Genomic DNA, 18,958 nt, shown 5'->3' on the forward strand with positions numbered 1-18,958 from the left:
CGCTAACCAATGAATTCAACAAGTTGGCGCATGTATAAGAAAGTGCTTGAAACTTTTGAAATGTCACTTTTTGTCCATACGTGATGATTTGACTCAATTTGTTTCAAACATACTAGGCTGTGTTCAGACGTTGAAGTTGGGAACTAATGCCTCACGCATGAAAAACGAAGTGATTCATCAGCGTTATGATTAATTAAGTACTAGCTATTTATTTAAAAAATAAATTAACATGATTTTTTAAAGCAACTTTCATATTCTTTTAAGAAAAACAAACCGTTTAATAGTTAGGAAAATGTTAGTGCGAGAAAAGGTAAATTGGGAAACTTAATTCCATTCGTTGATGGAGTGTAACGGTAGCTGAAAATTTAGCATCGCGTGTCCACCTAACGAGCCCAAGTAATTGCCCGGGTCACTAGGTGGTGGATCCACCCCTAGCAGCGATCATGTGAAAGCGATGACTTAAACTCCAATAAAACACATAGAGGTGGATGGGTGGAAGTGGCAAATTTAGAGGGAAGCCATGGGCGCAGCAGTGTGTTGAGGCTAGCAAGCATCTATTGGATCAAGGAGACGTGAGCGGTGGTGACACTATCTACATGCATGGTTTACAAAACCGTGCGGTTATCATGATTATCATGTGTGATAACATTTTTCAAAATAACCTTTTTCAAAACCACGGTATATACCTAATGGTAACTGCATGGTTCACGGTAACCATGCAGTTACCGCAATAATCGCTATAGTGTGGGATAATAGTAACCCTAACCAAAATGGTTTACTGAACCCTACCTATGTGAAAGATTCGATAAAAGAGAAGAAAGGGATGTTATAGGTTTATAGATATACATGGACCACGAAGCAGTCTTAGCAGTCCCAAAATGACTAGAAAGCTGAGGGCTCGTTATTGTTTTTTTTGTGACGTTAGAAGTTCAGATTTCGGAAAACCTTCAAGAAATTTGGCAAACCCAGCCCCTGAACCGGTCAAAACGAACATATTCAAACTTATATTTTATTAAATTTTACGACTGAAACCACCTAGTACAAAACCGATTATCGCTGTTCATGGCCCAGTTTTTTTCTCCTAACTAGTTTTTTTTAATTCTATTGACTATTGTACCTTGCCCCAACAAGTACTATTCAATGGACTGTTTATCCCTGTGATGTTGATGACAAAAGTCAATACCCCATATTGCAATTTGCAACAAGTAGTTCATATGCGTACACAGCACATGTGGTCAGAACCAAATGAGAAGCCTACAGCTGATGGAAAATACAGTATTTCCGTTTTCACCCAGAACTGCACCTCAAAGTTGACATATATAACCAAGCACTAACAAATACTACACAACACGGGTTAAATCGGAATAAAAAACGTCACTGGTGAGCGAAGATTAACCTAAAGCAACCGCACTTTTTCCGTAGCAATGCAAAGGTAAGCTTGGTGAGCTGCTTCAATATGTATGCAATGCAAAGGCAAATTAAACACAGCCGCCAGGTGCAGATCGCGCTCATTGCTAAAGATTAGCAGGTAAGCTGGTAAAGAGCACAAAAAAGATTAGCAGGTAAGCTGGGTAAAGAACACAACTTAACACGTCTTCCCAAGAAAATTAATCAGCAACAGCTGAGCGAGTACCTTGTTTCAGAGATGGCCATCACTTTCTCCCGGTTTGACAATGCAGCAGCAGCAGGAGGCATGAGACATGACCTGACTCAGACTGTTGCTCTTCCTTGCGCTTGGCCCAGCACAACCATAGAAGCGTACAAGAAAACGCCCAACGTGGAGCTGCAAGACCAAGTCTCTGGTGTTAACATGTTGTTAGGATAATCCACTTTTGACAGGTTCCAAGAAGATACCTTGTCACTTTAAAGGCGTCTGAGATCTTCATCAGATGTCGCTTTTCAAATTTTGATTGAATTCCAATGGAAGTCACTTACTCACCTTCAGAAATGGCTGCAAATGATGCTCCAGGATGCAACACAAGTTAAGCATTGTCAGAAAAATCCTTTATGAAGGACACCCGGTTGTATATTTACCAGATAAAATGCAAATTACCTCGAGATTTTATTTGCAGTAACATAAGATTCAGTCACCTAGTATGGACAGAAGCAAGCATGGAACTCAACCTCCAAGTTGGAAGCAAAATCTAGGATTCGCCAACAGTGCATCAATATGAATAATATGGAATTGTGGATAGTTCTATGAAAGACTCACAACTTATAAGTCATAAAAGTGCATCACCTTCAGATGCAGTGCACACATCTTAAGGTGATTTGAGACTGATGAGTGATGAAGATGATGACACAACATGTAAGCCAAATGACAGTACAAACCATAAAAGAAGAATATGTCAACTCCCATGTTCTTGGACAAAACAATTATTTTCATGAATTAGCCTATCAGCAGCTTGTCCCATTTCTCTGAATACATGTTAGTTGATCAGCTTGCTACACAGAAGATTAAAGCTGCAAAATACATCATTGGAATATCTTGTAAGCTTATTGGGCTAAACTGAAGGTAATAAAGAAAAAGTGCCACCTTGACTTCCACAGAAATAATTTTAGAAGTGTTCACGGTAATATATGAAATCCTTTGTGTGGTTTGTATCATACACAACACACACGCACAGACAAAAAGAAGGAAATGGACATTTGGACAAATATTTATATCAACAACTTGATAAAATAGTTGTCATACATTATCTCCAGCACGCCACCGTCCTCCCTCTAGTTGACTAAAAGAATTGAGAAGACTTTTAGAATTGTTTTGATGACATTGTGAGAAACAAAAAAAAATAAAGAAGGCACATCATGCCTTAGTAACAGTATTATATAGCCTCTCTCAACATTCAAACCTAAATTACTATAGCATCACTACAAACTTAGTGGTTTGGGATCAATCAAAGGTCAAAATTTAGAATATCAGAGATGACAGATGAGATATACAAAGAATAGACATAAATTCTAAATTCCTAATCATAAATAGCACATTCTATTGTAATGCAAGATGCTGCTTTGGGTAGGTACTAGAAAAAGTAAGGAGCTAACTGAACAATTTGTTGGTGTAGATATTTGGGTTGGTTTGAACCTTGGATCAAAGATCAAGATTCACTAGGTGTAGACCATTCCATGAAGGTCATGATCTCTCATGAGCTTCTTCCAATTTGCATACGAGCTCACGAAAGAGCTCTGCAATCATTCATGGTTTTTGTGGTCCTTATGCTCTAACATAAAAAAACATTTTCTTTGTTTCATTCTGTTTTGTACATAGGTGTGGCTATACAATGTATAATGTATCACAATGTTAAGCAGCAGTTAGTTAGAGACATAGTGATGTAGAAATGTGATACTGAGCACTGTCATTTTTCAAGTATCTGATTTGTTCATGCGTACACAGAACATCTGGTTCCATCTTTTGCACAAATCAACAGACCCCACTGGCTCTCACTGTGAAATCCATCCACATCCAGACCACTTCTTATAGTCACAGGTAACCAAATTGGCGCTATTAGTAAACTATTCTACACCGTGAAATCCATCCAGATCATATATGAGCATTTGAACTAGTGTACACAAATTCCACATGGTTAAACAATTATAGGTTCGTCCAAAATCAGTCTGTGTGGTAAATGTGGTGGACAAACAGGACTGGAGAATGCACTATGGTTTCAGAGAAACAATATCTATATGTGCACAACCAGTATAACTACTGGGACAACACACTTACAAATGTATGTACAACAAACCTGTGAGTTGTGACAGATTAACATTATTTAATGCTTAGTCCAAACCACGTTGGGAAACACAGATACAATAAGATTTGCATGTGCAGGTTACTATTCATTAAAGCCATCAGGGTTTTCAGATTTCATATAATGGCAAAACTTTACATCGCGACAAACTAAGCCTCAATTCACCGATGTTGATCATTCTTTTTGTTAATAGCAGAATGCTTTAGATCATGCTTGTAAAGAAGCAATTGCTTTATTGTGCTCAGGTCCCATATTATGATTGAGTAACAATGGATGAAACTCTCAAGCACCCTAGAATTTGGACTATTGATGTTGGACAGGTTTCTAAACTTGTTGCAGATAAATACATGAGAAAGACTAACAGGGGAAAAGGCTAAGTAATAATGATTATAGAAACAAATCTTACTAATTTAAATACAAACATAAGATTATCAGATGATATCATCTAGTATGTCTATCTCATGGGCCTATCCGGGATCACATGCCGCAATGTATGAACTGTGGCAATTCCATAGCATAGATCAAATGCCAATTGAGCAATTGGAAGCTGAATTGTGCATGCGATCGCACCATAAACCGCAGCGCGGAAGAGAGCTCACCGCCTAGAAGTCCATCTGCAGCCACTTCTTGTAGTAGACGCAGGTGCTCGGCGAGATAACGCCATCCGGCGAGCACTCATCGATCCTGGGGCAAACTCCGCACGGGATCCTCTCCATCATGCCGCCCTGCACCGGGCCGCCCCTCCGGTAGCACACCCTCCCTGCCCTGAGGTCGCCGAACTCCCCCGCCCCGGTGCTCCTCACCTCCTCGACCTCCCTGTCGAGCGCCATGGTGCGCAGGATGTCCCTGACCTGCTCGGTCGAGTAGGCTAGGTTGGAGCATTCCCTGCTGATGCCCTCGTGGATGGACTCCGCCGTGGCGACGCCGAGCTTGTCGATCTGGTCGAGGCACCTGCGCCGCGCGGAGGCGACGGCGTCGGAGTCGAGCTGGCCGTTGCGGTACCAGGTTCCCCCGGTGATCTCCGGCGACGGGTCGATGCGGACGTCCATGTAGATCTTCTCGGCGCGCTTGTGGACGCTGTTGACCACCTTGAGGACGCCCTTGGAGGTGAGGCCGCGGAGGTGCTTGGTGAGGGTGCTCGTCGGCATCCCGGTCTTGATCCGGATCTCCGTCTGCGACATGCCCTTGTCCCCGCCGGCGAACACGAGCTTGTAGATGGGGCGCTCGTGCTGCGACAAGGCGGCGAGGACGGTGTCCGAGAGGACCGCCTTCGGCGGCGGCGGCGCCGCGGCGCTGGGTTTAGCGGGCGGAGAGATCTTGGGCTTGGTTTCCGGTGGGGCTTCCGGCGCCTTGGCCGGCGGCGGCGGGCGCTTCCGCGGCGGCATGGCTCGTCGACGGCGACGGTGGCGGCGGCGGCGGCGGAGGAGGAGGACGTGGGGGTTTTGGGGTTTCCCACTCCGCAACTGCTCTGCTCTGACTTATGGCGAAAGAAAATGGGCCAGACTGCATAGTGTAGCTAAATTTCATTTGGGCCCTCAAGAAAGTGAGCCGAAATGTATGTGGGCTTAATCTCGTTTGGGCCCCCAGGTTCACAAAATTGTGAAAATGGGCTAAACTGTGGGCTTAATTTATTTTAGTCCCTACAAGTTTACAAAATTAGGAAAAGGTCCATTTTGCGTCTCTCCAAATTCTCAACTTTGGTTGAAGTTTTCATTTACGTCTCAGTCTCGACCACTAAAAACAGGTATAGAACATTCCTCAATTTTGTTAAACAAGTGCAAATCAAAGTTGAGCCTAGTTAGGCCCACGTTGTTGAGCCTGGAACATGATTATAGTAAACTACAAGGAAGGCTCTTGAGATCAAATAAGCATGGTCATCAAAGATAATATAAACATGATCACAAACAGATTCACTATATGATAGTCAATTTGATTCTGCAAAAGGCTACAAATATCTTATTTGATCACCTAAACAGCAATTCTTGCCGTCTCTGAATAAATTTTACAGACATCTTATTTTCCCCTCCAGTAAAACTTTTTTCCCATTCCAGTAAAAACTGCGCAATCAACTCAATTTCCAGGCAACAAACAAGTTCAGTGGAAGCGTGCTACACAGGATGCTAACTCATAACAAGACGTTGCACAACTTTAACAAAATCATCTCCGAATCGAGATTGTCAAAATCAGAATTGTTATACTGCAACATTAACTAATTCTGTACCGAGAGTTCATGAAAGAGGATGTAGATCAGCAAAAAGTACAGGATTTAACTCACAATAGTGAATCAAAACATCTCAGTTCTGTCTGATGGTTATGATGGGTTTCTATGATTTTACAATGTATACTGAACATGTCCACCATTTTACAACTGTTAGGAATCCTGGAATCATACAAATTACTGAATATATGACAGGGGAATGAGATCCCCGGTACTATCTCCAGCAAATGTCAAGATCAAGGTCATGCAGTGTACATAACCATGTAGTGCATGCCGGCCGTGTCATTTGGCGGCCTGCTCAATCACCGGAATCTTATTCCACAGTTCCTGCTGCTCCTCTGGCGAACTGTCGCCCTGGAGAGGTGGTAATGAGAATGCACTAACAGTAGAGCTTCCGCTTCGGATCTCCTTCAGAGACCTAAGCGCCGCGACCGTGCCCTTCATATACATGCTTTCCATGTACTCGATCTCATCTAACTCTGGAATAGCGCCACCATTAACCAAGGATGAACTGGGATTCGAAGGCTTGTCCTCGTTAGTGCTATCCCCTCTCCCATCTTCACTCGATACAGACAGTTCGTTTGATGGTAGAAGCTGGTCCAGCATGGCCTCACACTGCTTCACAAGCTTGTACAGGAGGTCAGTGGTGAAGAAAGGCTGCTGTAGCACTTTCTGGATGAAAGGCAGACGGATCAGAGCCCCAGTCCTCTTGTCATACTTCTTGAGAATCTTAACTAATCCTGTAAACAGCAACATGGAACGTAAGTATCAACTGGTGAAAATCTAAAACAAAGTACAAGAGTTACATCTTCCAAATTTCAAACAGCATCCAATCCACTTCCAATATCACAACTTTTCTTAAAGAGTTTTCCCTCAAGAGAATAAACAGGGATAACTGACATGAGCTATTGCTAGTGGTTCAATCAGACTAAACATTTTAGTTTAGGTGATATCTGCCCAAACTGACGGAAATAGAAAATACGCCCTTGTATGGCTTACAGGCTGTGGCATCTGTCTGTCTGAGGCACCAAACCATTTGTAACTTGTCACATCCCTAGCTAATGAACCTGAATTCTCGTGAGGCATGGTCCAGTAAATTTTCATATCAGGAAAGCTAGCATGGTAGTGATGTGTAAAGGGTACCACATTGCCACTAAAGGAGATGCTAGTCAATTTGGTTGAGATAGGATAATATTTCATATTGCAAATGATAACCAGAAAACTTTCAGACAGTTGTACAACACTAATATAGTTTCTTATTCGCATAAGCATACGAAATAGACCAGCATGATATGAGCAAAATGGCAGCAGAAATGTATTGTGCAGTTGCAAAGCACCAATGATGGTTATTAACAGTAACACATTCCAGTTCAGGGCTTCAGGCATATAAGAAGCATGCAACTTGCATTCTGTTCTGTTGGTTGAGCAAAACATACTAAGCTTGCATGATGCAAAACAACAAATTTACTTTTTGTGTGACATCCTCATCTTTAGAATGTGTTCACATTCGAAAAGTCGACTCCCCAAATTAGTGTGTGTTAACCTGGCCCAATATAGCCATATAGGTCTGTGACACCATCAACTTGCATCTTGCAAAGGAAAAACAGAAAAAAGCAAGATGCTGATACAAAGAGTGGTCACAGGTCACTGGTTCACAGTACTTCCACCGAAACCATTGTCCACAAGCACATAATAACACAGTAACCAAGGTACTCATTAGCCTCAAGTTCATTGCAGCTAGCAAAAAACTGACTTTAAAAAGTAGTCCACTAAAGAAGCACTAGGAAATAGATGACGAATAGCATGCAAAGTTAGGACCATCAATCACATCTCAGCTAAGCATAAAAGAGTCAACTAATGAAGATCATGAAATTAGCTACACAAATTTCTGTTGAGCAATACCATATCTTTAGATGATATGCAAAACTAATTTCTTTTATTTTCAATAGCTGGAACGCAAATCACAAACGTAACATGAATTGCACTTTCTTGTTTCGTTAGGCATGACTTTTAATCAGAAGACTTGTCAACTGATGAAAAATATTTGGCAATGAAGCATGTGCCCCCGTTTACCAAATATGTATTTTGCGCCATACTAAAAATAAAAACTATAAATGTCTTTGAAATATTTTATAACATATTGCAAAAATTAGCCTGCAAACTTGTCTACTACAGTATTTCAGGCGTGAATGCTTCCTGGGAATTTAGAACAAGTTAATTTATTTATCTAACTGCAGATGACTGTACACCCAACTTTTTGCAAATTGTGCATATAGTATTATTAATGCATCTACGGAACTTCAGGCAATCTTTGAAATGATGCATAGTGAATTTAATTTTGGATTTGGTGAGGGGAGGCATACGCTGCCCTGCTTACTAAATCAATATTTCTAAAACAACTATGGAGCTTATGATAGAAATGATGCTCTAACATCATATTCAAGTGAGTAATTTTCGTCCCAACTGCCAACAGCAACCGACCTAGATTTAATTGAGTTGTATGATTAACCTGTAACCCCCAGGCTAGGAATGAAAATTTCCAGATATTAGAAGCCACTCACAATCTCACATTGATAAAGAGGAAAATCAACCACTCAGCATTAAGGCATAACAAAGGCCAACTGAAAAATAGCAAAGCAGTACAGTTGTACATCATTACTTTGCATATGCACTGCATATGCTGCCAGTGGACAGGTAAGGAAGCAGATAATCTACCAGACTACCATGGAACACTGCAGTAGAGAGCAAGGTCACTATACTATACTACACACTACTGCATCATCATGTGAACCCTGAATCAGACTGTATTTTTAGTGAAAAATATTGCCAAGATAATATCTGATACCAAGTCAATTATTAGTCAAATATTTCTTGTAGAAACTTCTATGCACCATTTGGTTGGTGACGAACTGTATTACAGCCTGTTGAAAAGGATAAATTTTTTGACCTATTTGTTTACAATTGTTATATACTACCTCCGACCCAAAATATAGCAACTTTTGGCTATGAATCTGGACACAGTTGTCCAAATTCATAGCTAGAAATACTTATATCTTGGGATGGAGGGAGTACCTTCTTATAGCGAGTCAAAGGAAAATCTGTTCACGATAGAAGGATGCATGACACACTGTTACCATTTCAAATTGCAGCAGAAAGGAACAGAGTGCTCCACCATAAACAATGTTAGCACTCATGTGGCCATACTATAAATTGCTTGTCTCGCACGAGAAAACAAACTGTTTATATACAGTGCCCCCAACATTAGCTGCTGAGCCCAACCTCAAGTATCCATTCATCAATAGAGAGCAAAAACGTGTGCGCACTGAATTGCCATACAAGGATCCATTCTCCTTGACAGCGACACGAGTGCTCCGTAGCAGACAAGCGAAACCATAGCTGCCCACAACCACAATAAGTCGCCTATTTCTTGACCTATGTTCAGGAAACTTCCATTACTCCTGCCTGCTCTATGATGCGTGCTAAATTACCTTTCTGAGAATACTAATAAACTACTATATTAACCAATTTTTTTCTACCTCTCTTACTACCTCCCCAATCAAAAAAAATTGTAATAAGGATACTAAACTACTATGTTAACCAGTTTTTCCAACCTCTCTTATTACTACCTCCCCAATTCACAGAACATTCCAAGAAGAGTTAACAAACAACATAAGCAACAGCTAACGAACCCTTTGCAATAATATAATTAGTGAAAGACATGTGAAAACTGAAAACTACGGGTGTTGCGATGCGGCGGGTGGGGAAGTGCGTGGACTGGGACACTCACCGGTGTAGTTGAGGGCGCTGTAGTTCTCGAGCAGCACCATCTCGCCATGGAAGTCGACGATCTCCTTGCGCACCCGCATCAGCTCCTCCTTCGACTCCCTCCCCGCCGCCCTCGCCACCCTGTCCTGCAGCTCCTGACACACACAGCGTCGATTTCCCAAATCAGAACCAAGAAACTAGAGAAGAAGAAGAAGATTCGAACCGAAGCACAAATGGCGATCGATCACCGCCGCACCTTCTGGCGGATGATGTACTCCTCCTCCTTCTCGACGAAGAAGGAGTTGAACTTGTCGAGCTCGGCCTCCAGGAGCCGCATGAAGCCCGCCTCCTCGGGCGTCATCGCCGCGGCGGCGGCCTCCTCCTCGCCGCCATCCGCTGCAACGCGTGCCCGCTTCGCCTGCCTCTCCTCCCCACCCCCACCCCCACCAATCAGCTTGAGCCGCTTCTTGAGATCCTTGTACGACAAGAACTTGTCCCGCCACTCCGGGAGCGTCTCCACGATCTGGCTACTCAGGCTCTTCCCAAACTTCATCCTCAACAACAAGAGAGAAGAAAACTGCACAAAACTGCACTACGGCTGCCAAGAACCGATCGAATTCTCGCCGCGGCAGCGGTGGAGGTGGTGGTGAAATAGGGTTGAGGAGGAGAGGGGGGAAAGGGAGGCGGAGGATATGCGGGGGAGAGGAGGAAGGAGACGATGGGAATATTCGCGAGGGAGGATATAATTGTGTTTATGTGCTCCGTTCGCTTTCGCTTCACAAATCACAAGCGGGGGAAGGGGGATTGGGATTTTTTTTTTTTTTTGGGTGTGGGGGGGGGGGGGGGGGGGGGGGGGGAGGGGGCGATGGTAGGGGCACACGGCTGTAATGTGGTCCAGACTACTATTCCTATGTCCTCGTGGGCTAGCCGCCTAGCCGGGAGTTAAAAATGTTATGTTTGTTCGTGCTGATGGATCAGTATTATATGAGAGCGGTCCAGAATGTAAGAATTATTTATGTGATTTTTAAATGGTAAGGAGCTAGATATAATAGAGTTTTTGACTTTGAGTCAGCAATATGCGACGAAGCAGACTGAGCTATCAGTTTTTAATTCAGTTTGATACTCAAGGTCGAAGTCCATTCTTTCATAAGAGATGGGATTGAACCCCTAATATAGGGAGTATAATTGTGGCTATTGAAACAAAGCCATATTTCCCCTGGACAATGCAAACATAAGACTTGCTATGTAATTCATCCGTCCTAAAATATAAATATTTTTAAATCTCGACACAGTGTTCGAGATACTACTTTGATAAACAATATCTATAAAAATAAAATGTTTTAAATAAAAAGAGTTGCATATTATAATAATTTGGTTAATGATAAATCTAGTAACATCAGTTTGACATTATTGATCTTTTTTATTTTTTTCTATTAATAGTCAAAGTTAAAAAATGGTTGATTTGGTACTATGCTGAAAATGCTTATATTTTAGAACAGAGAGAGTACTAACAAGATAGATAGAGTAGTTGTATATATATCACAATATCAATCTTTCCCTCCAAGCATCTACTCCATAGTTAACTACTTACCAAACTACGTTATAATCGTTTATATATACACATTACGGTGCTACCTAGTTCACCTTTTAATAATCAACAATTTTTTTTAAAAAAATAATCAAAAATTTCAGGCCCTGTTTGACCATGTTCGAAGGGAAATATGTAAACATGCAAGTACAAATAGCTTTAAGAAAATACTAATATGGGTTAGCACTTGGAGCTTGGAAGTCGTATGTTCTTGAGGAGAGCTAACCGACTTGTGATTTTCTTTTTGTTGACAGTATTATTTAAGTAGCACTCTACTGTCCATGCAAAGATATCCAACAGAATATTCCTATAATTAATTGTCATGCGTCTTGCAATTTGACAAGGTATAGACAGGGAGCTGAAACAGCAATAGTGTATAAATACCAGATCCACTAAAGAGTTAGAATTATTAGTTGAATTACTACACTGTGCTAGCGTCAAACTGCCTTTTTTTTTTTCACCGACTTGCCTTTAACTAATTAGAATAATAATCCTTACCCAAATATGTTATTCACTTTTTCCTCAATATATAAACATCAATAAAACATTTTCACCACATAACAAAAACACATTCTATTTTGAAAGAACCGATACATATTCTATATCACTTTCATTTTGTCATATCACTTATGTAGCCCATCTTAAAGTTTCTGTCAAGCAACTCAATAATATGCGACTCTTCTTTTTTAATAGCCATTCATATGACATAGTATAAAACTTGTGAAGCGCGGACGCGACGACGCTACATGAGTATACTACTGGCCATAAGCATATACTTGTAGCTATCTGGGAGTAGACAACTAACCCAACCCACCGCATATATCCAGAACTTCTTTTTAAAAAAAAAAAAACAACCAACATGGGAAACACAACCTGAACGGCGCAGAAGATCCGCAAGAAATCCCTCAGCCAAGTACAATGTACTCCGTACACGCCATGAGCCAAAATGACCTGCAGCCATGGAAGATTCGGGGCATAATCCTTTGCTCGCGAGGGGAATATCCATCCGGATATGTCACAGATCCTCTGCACGTCACTGTCGCCCTTAAAAGCCCATGTCCTCTCTCTCTCTCTCTCTCTCTCACTGCCACCTGGAAATGAAAAAAAAAAAGCCTCTGAGACTTGAAATTATCTTCTGGATAGAGAGAGAGATTATCGTGGTCGTGTACACGAACTTTGCACTCGAGCAAGTGATTATTCGATGTCTTTTTAGTGTAATGATTCCATTTTAAAGTAACTAATCCTAAGCTAAGCTGAGTTCTCTCTGAGTCTGTGCGCTCTACAGTATGAGCCACTCTTGCATGCTGGAACAGTGATGTGTCCAAGAAGTATACTTTCGGATTCGTTGGAGGAAAAGTTGAGTGTTTCTCACGAGTTCTTGTGTGTAGTGGCCCACGTGGCACCAAGTGACTGTCTTATTATTTAAAGAAAGATTGGGTGGCTGTCCGAATATTTAAGGAAGAGATTAAAGTTAGAAAAGATCTGAAGCGACCAATAAATATTGGATTAGTTGAAGACAGTGAAGTGTTAGTGGTCGGCCAAAAAAGTGCATGTTAGTCATTGGTCGGATGTGCGGTCCATCCGACATGACCATGAGATATTATTTTTTATCTCCTGGTATAGGGAAAAGTACACATGACCATTGGTCAAACTTTTGGTCCATGTGGAAAGACAACCACATGCGGTCATAGTTTTATTGCTTTTGAATTGTTATTTGACAAGTGGTTGTATGATATGTTATTTGTGCTTTTATTACGGCACACTCATTTTAAAGTATATTTGCATAATTATATGGTTATGTCGGGAGTAAAATATTTAATTGATATGGATACATACTATTTACTAGTATTATGGCATAGACCAATCCTTTTTTTAGCACAAATTACCACCCTTTCACTTATGTCAGTATTGTAGATGATAACTTATTGCATTGCATTGTAGTATTATGAAGGATTTGATCGTTCTCTATGCAAAATGTCATACATCGCATGAGTTTTATCATACAATATAGCACTCCGTTCATGTTTAAAGATAGGTGGAACTGATCATTTATTAAACTTGACCTCTCATATTTTCTTTCTTCCAAAACAGATCTACAAATACTTAAAAGAGACCGATGCTCTATAATCAAAGTGCATTGTGTCATAAACATAAAACTATGTATTCTAACCACTACTACATGAAAGATTTTTCCATGTGGGTGGAATCAATTTTCGTGTGCGTAGCTTCCACCCGTCTGGAACGTGGAGTCTGTGAAAATCCCGATTTTTTCGTGTGGGTGATGCACCCGCACGTGCGGACGCTTAAGCCACCCGCACGAGAAAATAAAAAACTGAAACCAAAAAAAAAAATCAAAATCCACCTGCAAACCCTAATCTAGCCGCCGTCAACACCATCGCCGCCGCCATTGTCGCCGCCACCACCGCCGTCGTCGCTGCCTTGCCCGAGGCCCGTCATCGTCGTTGTCGCCGCCACCACCGTCATCATCGCCGCCTTGCCCGAGGCCCGCCGATGTCATCCCCGTGGTCGCCGGCGATGGATCCGGCCTCCCCGCGGTGGCAGGCCACGGATCCGGCCTCCCCGCGGCGGCCGGCGACAGATCCGGCCTCCCAGCGGTGGCAGGCCACGGATCCGGCCTCCCCGCGGCGGCCGTACTCGCCGATGTCACCGCCGCGCCCGCCGATGCCGCCGCCTCCGCCGTCCTAATCGAGGGCGCCGCCGTCACCGAGGAGGAGAGGGACAGGGAGAGGGAGATGGGAGGATGGGGAGGAGGGAGATGGGTGGATGGGCAGGATGGGAAGGAGGATAAATGGCAGCGCTCGCATGATGGGAGGATGGGGAGGAGGATAAGATGGAGATGGGAGGATGGGCAGCGCGTGGGGTAGGCTATTTTCGTGTGCGGGTCACTTAACAGGCCCGCACGTGAAAATAGGCTTATTTTCGTGTGCGGGCCTGTTAAGTGATGCGCACACGAAAATTGATTTTTCTGTGTGGGCAACGGCCCAGCACCCGTCCCCATTTTTATGTGCGGTTGCACTTATGATCCACCTGAAAACAAAAAGGGTCTAGTGTACGGGAAAATCTTTCATGTGAACCATTTAAGATTAATTGGTGGTCAAGATAAAATTGTAGCTAGAGCTAACATTTATTTACAAATTTTTTTTTCTTAATATACATATATTTATAATTGGTAAAAGTCCAAATATCCCCCTAAACTTTGGATGAAAGTACGTCAACCTGAACTTTAAAACCATACATCTAACCCCTAAACTTTATAATCATCCCCTAAGGTGATTTTAGATGGTGGTTTTGCATATTTTAGAAGCTTAAATGAACAACTTCGGATAACTAATGTAACATATTTGCATATCATCAATTGTAAGTCATCAATTTATACTTATACAATGATACCATACTATTATTACGTTGGTACTTGTTTGTAAGTGAGAGCTAACAAGCGATTAAAAAGAAAGATTGAAGTGAAAATTTTAATATATATGTCTAATGTGTATGTCATATGATCAAACTCATCCAAGTTATATACAAATTAGATATAAACAACTATACAAAGCCACCTTAGGAGATAATATGAACGATTTTGCTAAGTCTAGGGGGTTGGATGTCTGGTTTTAAAATTCAAGGTACTATACGGACTTCTATCTAAAGTTTATGGTGATATTTGGACTTTTGATTTTGTCTCCCAAAAACGAACATGTAAACAATTGTAAAACTTCAATATCACTTTCTTTTAATCTACATCTTTTATTGAAAGAGAACACTTCTAATTAAAAAAACACCAGCATACATAGATAAGATACGAGAAATGTGTTAACTTAATTAGAAGTATTTCACTACATGATCATGTCTTCGTTGGGTCATATTCTCTCCGTTCCATAAAAAAACAACATATACTGGATATGATAAATCCTAGTATTATAAATCTAGGTATACATATGTCTAAATTCGTAGTACTAAAGTATGTCACATCGGATTCTAGATTTATTTTTTATGTTTTTTATGGGCGGAGGGAGTATTACAGAGTCTGTATACGAACGATTTTAGCCAGAGAGAAAACCTGCCGTTGTTGCAAAAATATCCAGCCGGCCCGTTTGCCGCCCATCCCAATCGCATCCCGTTGGAGAGCGATAAACCCCCCGGCAAACCAAAACCATCAGTCGAGATCCGCTCCACAAAGGATCACTCTCGAAAAAGGACGACCCTTTTTAGTACAATTCGACGCGACGTGAAGAAACAGGAGGCCGTCCTCCCCCATCATCTGAATTTCTGAAACTCTGAAACTCTGAACTGTCCAAGAAGCAACAGCTGCCTCAGCCTACTGGCCGGTGCGGACTCCGCCTGAAAAATACGAAAATGACCCGAATCCACGCGAGCACCTCTCCTCGCATATTCTTCTCATCGCCTGACGCAATCACGGAGATGAGAGTGGCCGTGCTCACCTGTACAGTTGTAGCAATACTTCGAGCAGGAGCATTTCTGATGGAAAATAATACTCCAGGTTTTAAAAAGGCAAAATTGGTTTTATAGCATCGAATATTCACGTTTTTAGTTTTATAGCACCGAAAGTTACCGGTTCACTTTAATAGCAACCAAAGTTCACCATGTTTCTATTTTTAACACTTCTGTCAATTCTCGATCGTTTTTCGTCCGTCTTGATCGCTATTGATCCAGCCACACACGATATGACGTTTCTACCCCTCACAAGTACAAGTATAATGCATGTAAATGAGGGGTAGAAATGTCATATCGTGTGTGTGGCTAGATCAAGAAATGTCATATCGTGTGTGTGGCTGGATCAATATCGATCAAGACGGACGGAAAAATTGACGGAAGTGCTAAAAATGGGAACATGGTGAACTTTGGGTGCTATTAAAGTGAACCGGTAACTTTCGATGCTATAAAACTAAAAACGTGAACTTTTAATGCTATATAACTAATTTTGCCTTCTAAATACCCATCAACGTTGGCTAGTACTAGGAGTACTGTTTTTCACTTTGAAGATCAATAAGTTTTGGATAATTAGATCACGGTATACAGAAGTTTTGTGATTATTGGAGTATTTAGGATGAGCACACTATGTTAATACGACATACTTCTAGGTATTTTACATATCTTTTTTCAAAAAAAAGACAAGTTTATAGAGTTCAAATTTAAAGATGGATAATATCTAGTGATAAATTTCTAGATGCAGTAATATCTTTTTGCAACTGTAGCCTGCAGGCACGTATTTTTCGCGAAGAATAGAAAAAAATTAAGTACATTATTGCCACTGTGATGAGGAGCAGCAACTTGCCTGGTGGATGGTTTAGAATTAAAAGAAAATGATGGGGCTGGAAGATAATCGGAGGATATGGTTTTCAATGTAACTGCAGCATGGAACATTGATCTGCAGATGCCATCAAAATGGCATATCCTAATCATCTTCTCGATTGTTTTGGACCAGGAGAGCATCATGCTGTTCCTATATGTGTGCAATACTATTTTAATTTATCACCTGCCCACTATATTTAAGCTATAGTAAATATTATATCTGTGATGAATGTAGTGCAGAACTGTATTGTCTCATAATACAATAATATGGTGCTGGATAGGATACGTTCTAATTCTATGAATACCACTCCTAGGTTCATATATTTTTTGATGGAGTAAATAGGTTTTTTTAATATGAATTCTAAACCATGGTTCAACTAACCGGTTCTTTCAGAATTGAGGACTGCAACGACCGTCTCTTATAAACATGGAAGCTTCTTTATAATGGGCTATGAATGAACTGAATCAATTTGGAACCATCTAAGTATATGACTAGCTAAATATATGTACTTTTCTCTGGCTGGCCCTACTGGTGCAGAGCGTTTTCGAAACATTACACAACATCCTATCTTATTATAAAGTTAATTTCACTAACTTCTAAAACTCAATATGCAAGTGTGTCATATTATCATTCACTAGCAATTATTATCTATAGTATTTTAAATTTATCTAGAGAATTTTAAATAACATGCAGGTGTACCACATCATCACCTACTAGCAATTATTATCTAGAGTATTTTAAATATCATACAAATATGATATATAATTTATAATTTTGTTGTATTTTTAGAACTCAAGATGCAAGCAATGTCAAATCATTATTTTCATATTATTTTCACATTATTTAAATATATACATCTACAATTTATATAATATATAATATGCATTTATTCGCATATCTCGCAACAAAGCGCGGGGTACCAACTAGTAATAGTAAGAGCTAGCAACAAATCTATTTTGTCTTAAATATATATCTGTAGTTTTATTATTTTTAGGGGAAATCTATAATTTTATTTTGGTGGGAAACCCCATAAGTAACTAAGAACTGCATTGTGAAATGTACGGAAAATTGTATAATGTTTAATCTTAACCGCTGATTGAAATTTCAGTCTTCCGTGTACCTCTTCTCTTCTTCCCTGGGTAAATGATTGACATGTAGAGATTTTACCTTTTACCAAATGATAAGTTAAATACAAGCTCCTTTTCTCAAACAAAATTCGAAAAAGTTCTTGCTTCCACTTACTCATGGTGATATGCAATTATTCTCAATTTGCACTTGAAATTCGATTTATACCCCTCATATAGCATCTGCAATGTTAGACTTAAAGGGGTTCTATAGGAGAGAAAAGGAGGTAGGATTGACTCTATGCATATTGTAGCACTTGTTCTAATCCCTTTCCACCGTAGAACTAGGGGCCTGTTTTATTGGTCAAATGAAAATTTTTGTGTGTCATATCGGACGTTTGATCGGATGTCAGAAGGGGTTTTCGAATACGAATAAAAAAACTAATTTCATAACTCGCCTGTAAACCACGAGACGAAACTTTTGAGCCTAATTAATCCATCATTAGCACATGCGGGTTACTGTAGCACTTATGGCTAATCATGGATTAATTAGGCTCAAAAGATTCGTCTCGCGATTTTCATCATAACTGTGCAATTAGTTTTTTTCCCATCTACATTTAATGCTCTATACATGTCTCCAAAGACTCGATATATATGATGTTTTTGGAAAAACTTTTTGGGAACTAAACATGCCCTAGATGCTAGTCATAGTGCCTAGCTCTAGGGGAGAGAGTATGTCTGAGCCCACCTATCTAAAGGCCCCATCGTTTCGGCATATTTGTAAACGAAAAATAATTTATGAATAAAACTTTTATATACGTGTTCTTAGTGACCAAAAAGTAAGGGCTGAAAAATAAACTTCGACGAGAAAATCTTAAAATCAACTCTAAATTTAAGATTAAAAAATTAAATTTTAGCTGATAAGTATAAGTATAAATGAAAAGATGAGGCCGTAAGGCTGATGCACCAACATAGTGGGCTCATCCATAGAACTTTACTAGTCCTATACATTGTACAAGCTTCCACATGATTCTATTCTCAGTACAATTAGTAGCCGGCAATAAAAATGTTTATCTCAGTAAAAGATAGGAGTAGAGCTTGAATGTACAATAGCTATTGCTATTGAGTAGGTACACACGGGTTCCAATAAATCACTTTATAATTTTCTACTAGTCTAATTTCTATCTCTACCAATCATTCTATCCTTTCTACTCAGTGCATTGGGAGTGTAACAATGCCTGTTGC

At 40.5% G+C, this 18,958-nt stretch overlaps 2 protein-coding genes across 6 annotated transcripts; both read right to left on the reverse strand.

The window, feature by feature from the left end:
• Positions 1–382: 382 nt before the first annotated feature.
• On the reverse strand, positions 383–5,210 carry LOC127777790 (uncharacterized). Of its 4 annotated transcripts, XM_052304408.1 has the most exons (6): positions 4,349–5,210; positions 2,240–2,463; positions 2,054–2,144; positions 1,855–1,951; positions 1,634–1,783; positions 385–1,533 (listed from the first exon to the last, which is right to left on the reverse strand). In XM_052304408.1, exon 1 carries the CDS (start codon positions 5,132–5,134, stop codon positions 4,352–4,354), a length of 783 nt encoding a protein of 260 aa, XP_052160368.1. In that variant the 5' UTR covers positions 5,135–5,210; the 3' UTR covers positions 385–1,533; positions 1,634–1,783; positions 1,855–1,951; positions 2,054–2,144; positions 2,240–2,463; positions 4,349–4,351. The 4 variants fall into 4 exon arrangements, with proteins under 4 accessions (XP_052160364.1, XP_052160367.1, XP_052160368.1 ...); XM_052304407.1 differs by having other exon boundaries at positions 384–1,533; positions 1,855–2,144; XM_052304405.1 differs by having other exon boundaries at positions 2,054–2,463.
• Positions 5,211–5,992: 782 nt separating this feature from the next.
• On the reverse strand, positions 5,993–10,478 carry LOC127777779 (SPX domain-containing protein 1). Of its 2 annotated transcripts, none has more exons than XM_052304396.1 (3): positions 9,989–10,478; positions 9,755–9,878; positions 5,993–6,707 (listed from the first exon to the last, which is right to left on the reverse strand). In XM_052304396.1, exons 1-3 carry the CDS (start codon positions 10,283–10,285, stop codon positions 6,250–6,252), a joined length of 879 nt encoding a protein of 292 aa, XP_052160356.1. In that variant the 5' UTR covers positions 10,286–10,478; the 3' UTR covers positions 5,993–6,249. The 2 variants fall into 2 exon arrangements, with proteins under 2 accessions (XP_052160356.1, XP_052160355.1); XM_052304395.1 differs by having other exon boundaries at positions 9,755–9,887; positions 9,989–10,477.
• Positions 10,479–18,958: the final 8,480 nt, after the last annotated feature.

The sequence above is a fragment of the Oryza glaberrima genome, chromosome 6 (genome assembly GCF_000147395.1).
Source record: "Oryza glaberrima chromosome 6, OglaRS2, whole genome shotgun sequence".
Lineage (NCBI taxonomy): Eukaryota > Viridiplantae > Streptophyta > Magnoliopsida > Poales > Poaceae > Oryza > Oryza glaberrima.

Excerpts from the sequence above, each read along its gene's own strand:
- LOC127777790 (XM_052304404.1), bottom strand. The coding sequence starts at position 5,134 with ATGCCGCCGCGGAAGCGCCCGCCGCCGCCGGCCAAGGCGCCGGAAGCC.
- LOC127777779 (XM_052304395.1), bottom strand. The coding sequence starts at position 10,285 with ATGAAGTTTGGGAAGAGCCTGAGTAGCCAGATCGTGGAGACGCTCCCG. Across the intron at positions 9,888-9,988 it reads AGTACATCATCCGCCAGAAG|GAGCTGCAGGACAGGGTGGC; the intron begins GTGCGGCGGTGA and ends TGTGTGTGTCAG. Across the intron at positions 6,708-9,754 it reads CAGCGCCCTCAACTACACCG|GATTAGTTAAGATTCTCAAG; the intron begins GTGAGTGTCCCA and ends TGCTGTTTACAG.